Source organism: Crocuta crocuta, unplaced genomic scaffold (genome assembly GCF_008692635.1).
Source record: "Crocuta crocuta isolate KB4526 unplaced genomic scaffold, BGI_CrCroc_1.0 scaffold13, whole genome shotgun sequence".
NCBI classification, from domain to species: domain Eukaryota; kingdom Metazoa; phylum Chordata; class Mammalia; order Carnivora; family Hyaenidae; genus Crocuta; species Crocuta crocuta.
In genome coordinates this window covers 3,806,293-3,812,244 of record NW_027530007.1, presented here as the reverse complement: position 1 = coordinate 3,812,244, position 5,952 = coordinate 3,806,293, and the positions used below count along the sequence as shown (strand labels likewise).

The following is a 5,952-nucleotide window of genomic DNA, read 5'->3' as shown; positions in this document are numbered from 1 at the left end:
CCGATGGTGGCCTTATACCAAGCAAGCAGCAGAGCCTCCTGAGGCTCCCACCCCCACCCCCCGCAACCCGGAGCCAGTCCTGCAACTCAAAGTCACATCTAGTTTGTATGCATGCTCATTTCTCCCACACGTTCCCCCCGATGGGGGAGCCCCTCCCCAGGCAGGATCCGCGTGGACAGGGACACCCGGAATCTGCTCCTCACTCCCTTTCTGACCCGTTAAAGGGAAATACGGGCAGCCCGGCCGTCTTCACTATGCATCTGTGTAACATTAAGTATTAACTGCTCAAATTGTTATTATTTTAGGGAATGACCGTAAATTTCAAGCATTTACGAGGCTGCAAAAAACAAAACAAAAAAAACCCTTCCCTTCTGCTTAAACACGGTAATGGTCGTGAGCGTCCTGGAGATGTCAACGTTTACAGAAGAGCTTAGGCAAGAAACGTGGTTAACGGTGTCATAAATAGTATTATAACTTTATTAAAATGGAAAGACAATATTCAAAATAATGCAACAAAAATGAATAAAATCCTTTGTCCAACACTGTACACGTAATGCAGAAATCAGTGCATTTTTCTAAAGCATGTCTTAACCTTCATGTAGTTCATACTAAAATAGAAGCTTTAAATAGCTCAAATAATATTCAGCAGTTTGAACTGTAAACAGCTTGTTTAACTGTTAAGAGAACGTTGCAGTAATGCACCTCCGTTAGTCAGCACCTTGTCGTGCGTGCTTGTCTACACGACACACATCGAAGCACGCGGGCGTCGGAGCACAGGCTACGGGTCTCACCGAATCCGAGGGACACGGCGGCAGGCAGAGTCCCCGAGGCGGAACGACGCGGCCGGTGGCCCGTGGCCTTGACACACCGCGCTGCTGGGCAGAAGCGTTGTGCGCAGAAAGCAAACAGCCCCAAGAAATACTGAACAGGAACCAGCAACACAAGACCAGCTTGCGTTGTCCGTGTTCATTCACACAGTCCACAAAAACCAACACAGAAGCACAACACACGCCCCCCCGGGACTGTCACGGCAGCGGGTTCACCATGGCTCCCGTCGGACACCCTGAGCCCAGGCGACCGGTCTGCTGGTCCAGGGGAGTCTAAGGCGGCGGCCCCTGGGGCCGTGAGGCACACGCCAGACCGGGCCACCGTGGCAAGCAGGACAGAGCAGGGACCGTAAGGAAAAATGACGGATGAGTTCTGTTAGCTTCTCGCCTTTCGAGAAGCGGGGCATGAGCAGGTGCGCACGTGGCTGCCGGGCGCGCCGCCGTCCTCCCCAGAGACCGAAAACAGAGCCCGGCCCGGAGGACCCGGGTGGTCGCGGGCCGCCTTTACACCGGGCAGGCTGGGCCTCAGCACGGACGTGCGTCCTGCCCTTGGGGACAAAGGCCGCTTGCAAAGTTTAAAGGAGAACATCACAGGCCCAGGAGCCTTGATGTTTCCAGGTTACAAAGAAAAAAAAAAAAAAAAAGAAAAAAAAATTTCTCTTTTTATGATTCTGATCTAAACAATACTGTGTTTTCTTCCATTTGCTCAATTTTCAGTTGGGAGTCGCCCCACCCCCGCCCCAGCTTTTACCATCTTGCCATTCTGAATATGTATTACTCTAAGGTAGCAACTAATTGGTTAACCTGCAGCTACGGTTTACAGGTACAGCACGAGTCTACACGGGCCTATAATGTATGCACATGTTGAAGGGGCCCCAGCCTCCCTCCGTGCCCGCACGCATGCCTTTCCATCACTGACCGCGCCAGACTTTTCTCCCCCGCCCCCGCAGTCAGGGATTCTAGGCCTGAGCCCGCCCCACGACTGCCCCCCGCTTTCCACGATGGGCGAGGGTTCCACTGTTCGCTTCTGCCATCCAACAACCTTCCCGTGAGCCTCCACCAGCCTGGAGAGCGGCTGGGGACCCATTCGCTCCTGTGGGGTCCCCACCGAACCGTGACCCCGAAGCCTAAGGGGAAACCACATAGGACAGGTGTTTTCGCCTCCCGTGGCCCCCCAGATCCAGCTTTGTCTTGGAGTCCAGCTTTTCCGTGGCTGAGGCCATCCTGCAGTCAGCAGACAGCGGCTGGGTCTGGGTGCCTGGGCTTGTCTCCTCTGCTTCTCGAAAAAACTTTTCGAATTTGTCCAGGTACGGCGGCCTCTCAGGTAGTAGGTAATAGTGCGTCGAGCTGACCTTCTTCCCATTTTCGATGATGGGCAGGATGCAAGGGGCCTTAGTGGCGGACCCCTCGCTGTTCTGTCTCTGCAGGGCTTTGCTGCTCACATACTTGGGGTCGGGGGCAAAGCTCTGCGTGGGGGGCATGACCCCATTGAGGTAAGACGGGAGGCTCTTGGGGCTGGGCGTGCGGGAGTTACTCCGCGACAGCGGTTCCCTGGGCGGCACCTTGGGAGGCCGGTCTTCGTCACTGTAGGTGCTGGAAGTCACCTCCGCCGACCACCTTCTGTAATCTGGCTTCGCGGGCCGGGGAGGTATGGGGACCCTGGGGGGCACCTCGGGCTTGTCTTCGTCGGAGTTTGGAGAAGCTCTCTGGATGTAGCTGGATATTCTGATGGCCGGCTTGTTGAAGGAGCCGGCCGGTCCCGAATGGGACCGTCTTAATCTGCGGTGGGCTTGAGGCGGAGGCAGATTCGAATTAGGCACAGCTCCATTCAGGTCGGGCGCCTGGCTGAGGTCTGCGGCGGAGACGGCCGGGGTATCGAAATATGCGTAGTTGATCTGTCCACACCCACGGAAGCTTCGCCTGCCAGGAACGTCGTATCTGAAGCCAGAGAGCGTACAGTCTTCTAGGAGGAAGTCCGTGTCCGAGCTGGTCAGGAACTCTACCTCGCAGTCTGTCTCGTCCAGGGAGAGGTCTTCAGAGATGGGCAGTGGCGGGAGGGGCCGGGAACCCCGCTCACAGAGGGCTGTACAGGGAAAGGGGGACGGGGGGCTCTTGATGGGTGTGAGCGGAGGGGGAGAAGCACACCCCCCGTTCACCGAGAGTTTCCTAAAGCCACACGCGAGTCGCTCCTCTTCCCACTGTCCCGAGTGCTCGCCCGGGGGAATAATAAGAGGGGCCAAGCTGGGCTTCTGGGAAGGGCCGTTTTCGGCAAAGTGGCCGCCGCTCCTCGGCGCAGACGTCGTGGCGCGCCCTGGAAGGCACGAGAGAGAGGTTAATGAGCAAGCCCTCCTGGCCGCTTTCTGCAGGGGTATCAAGCACCTGGCGGCGGCAATCGTGAGGACACCCAGGCCACAGGCATAATTAGAGGCCAGAAGATTGCTAATGCACATGATCTGGTTCAAAGAACAAATTATCTCTTCTATCTTCCTCGGCCGTGTGCACGGTACACACCCACACATCTCGGGCAGGTCTGGTGACGTGTGCAAAATTTGCAGAAGGGAGCAGCATATAATTTAGGCGAATACCACGCCACACCAGCCTAGCCATTTAAGAGATGCGACAATGTGAGGCACACAGGGCGTGAGGGAGAGAAGGCCAGGTCCTCACTGCTGGCGCTGTCACGGCCTTAGGAGCGCGTGGACCTGCCTGCGATGTGCTAACCGCTCTCGACAGAAGTCGACCACAGCGTTCACGTCACAAGCACTGGACAGCAGAGAACGGCTTCCTAAGTTCTCGTCCACACGTACACCCCCGATCTGCCTCACACGGGCCTCCAGCACCAGTGGGGGAGGAGAGGGATCTGGGCCCACGTCTCCAAAAGGTAAATACAGAGCAGAGCCAGGCGCAGCACCCACTGGTTGATTGTGCACCCAGGTGGCGGGGCATGGGTGGTGAGTCAGGGGGAAGGCGGGGTGGCCCAGGGCCCAACAAGGCTCGCTCAGAACCTGCTGCCACTAGGGGTCAGGCTACTGCCGGAAACAGTTCAGGTGGCTTCCTCACTTAAGTCACGCTGGGGGACATGCCAGTCCCATCCCCGCCTCCACTGCCAACTTCCTCCGGAAGCCTCCGCCCCCTCCCCCGGGAGTTTGCCGGGGTGCGTACCGAGAGATGTGAGGTGCTCCTGGGCCGAAGAGTTGAGGCTGTAGGCCACGGTTATCGGGTCGATGTTCAAAAAGTGACTGAAAGGGAAGGAAAACACCTTGGTCGTGAGTGAGCAGCCATCACATTCTCGATCCTGTTTTCAAATCACAGGCTGAGACTCCGGGGCCGTCCTGTCCTTGCACTTACTTTTCGAACTCGCTGCGGCCGCCCCAGCAGCCCCTCCCGGTCCTCATGGCTTGGCCGTCGTGCAGAAACCCAGTTTTCAATGGGACTCGGATCTCCTGGGCAGCAACTCCTGCCGTGGACATGATGACTTTCTCCAGAGGCCTCCTCACTGGGGACGCCTGGGGGTCTGTCACCAACCAGCAGCTTGTGTTCCCTGGGGGGTGGCGGATAAAGAAGACCCGAGAGAATTAACAACTCCGCAATGCTCACAGCTAGCTCGAATCAGAGAATTTCGCGGGGTGCTGGGCAGAAAAGTTTTAGTTCTAGAAGTTCACTTAATTCCGATAGCTTTGCACGAGCTAGTTCTCACTTCCCGCGATGGTACTTAAAGGGAGACATTAAGAACAATTTCGGGGGTGGGGGGGACACTAATCAAAGCTTTGAACCGTTTTCAGCAAAGGGAGCGATAACGCACGGCGGGCAGCCGCGGCCAGACAGCCGCACGCCGCGCCGCGCTCACTCACCTCCCCCCGCCCCCCGATCTTCCAGGGGGTGGAGGTCGTGGCCGTGGAGCTCGCTGTCCCCGAGCCAACAAAGTAAGTGATCTCAGAAATCCCCGCGTTTGGTGCCGCAGCGCAAGCGTTCGCGACAACCCGGCGCTTCGACAGAACGAGGTCCCGCGGCGGCCCCAGTCACCCCCAGCCTGGCATCTGTCCGCTCGCTCTATTTCAGGCTTGGCCCCCGGAGGACAGATGCTCCGGTTACTGCCTGTTCAAGAATAAGTGAGGCGTTCCAGGGGATGACACTGATTTCCATTATTCTGTAAAAATCAAGATCTGCAAGGCCACTGGCCTCGGAGGCCTGGACAGCTTCCGCCTCCCTCTAGAAAGACAAACTTAAAGGCACATTCTTCACATTCTTCTGTACCGAGTGCCTGGGGATTCGCGTCCTGCCTCGCTGCAAGGCAAGGATTAGAGACGCGAAGTAAAGCCCTTTTCTCCATCGAGTAGTGCCTCAGTGAGGGCCCTCGCCCTCGTCAGGTGTCCTGTGTCTGTGGTCCCCCAGGCCCCACGCCCTCTTTCTAGAAGCGCTCCTCAGCACCCATCTCGGCGTTCTTCAGCTTTTCATGTCTGCTTACAGTCAGTCGAGGCTTTTTTTCTCGTAGACACTAGGACACAATCTGTCAACTCTCTATGCGACACTGACCCCTTCTGGGACGTGCGCGGCCGCTGGGTAAGGCTTTCTCATTCCCTCACCAAGCACGTGCGCCCCAAGAGCTGGGTGGCCCGCCGAGGACTGGGGGTGACTCAGAGGAGCGACACATCCATGATGGGGGGGGAGGGGAGGATACAGGCCATTTTGTTTTGTTGTAAGGACAAATCTGTCACCCGCTAGACTGCAAGCGCAGGAAAGAGGCTGGGTCCCGACCATCACTGCCTGGAACATCGGAAGCACTCAAGAAGTGAATGCTCGCTGGGCGAATTACTATCCGATTCCGTCCAATTTTTACCACTGTCAATATCCAATGTATACAGGGAATAAAGCAGTCTTTTTTTTCTTTTCTTTTTTTTTTTTTTAGCTGCAGAACTAAAAAATTCTCTGCAAGCGTCTACTGTTTGTTTTTCATGCAAAGAGAAATGGAGAGCCGACAGAATGTTTCAGTGACAAAGTGCAGATGGGTCCTGGCTACTGGTCCTCAGCTTTTTACCCTCCTAGGGCCAGCTGCTCTGCTACATTAGGCAGAGACTTAAATAGGTTTCAAAGAGCCAACCATCCTTTTTCTGTGATCATCGCTCGG

At 56.2% G+C, this 5,952-nt stretch overlaps 1 protein-coding gene across 1 annotated transcript; it reads right to left on the bottom strand.

The window, feature by feature from the left end:
• Nucleotides 1–447: 447 nt before the first annotated feature.
• ERRFI1 (ERBB receptor feedback inhibitor 1) lies at nt 448–4,368 on the bottom strand. Its single transcript, XM_077763860.1, has 3 exons — nt 4,176–4,368; nt 3,990–4,066; nt 448–3,138 (listed from the first exon to the last, which is right to left on the bottom strand). The coding sequence occupies exons 1-3, from the start codon at nt 4,295–4,297 to the stop codon at nt 1,955–1,957; spliced, it is 1,383 nt and encodes a 460-aa protein (XP_077619986.1). The 5' UTR covers nt 4,298–4,368; the 3' UTR covers nt 448–1,954.
• Between the last annotated feature and the right edge of the window lie 1,584 nt (nt 4,369–5,952).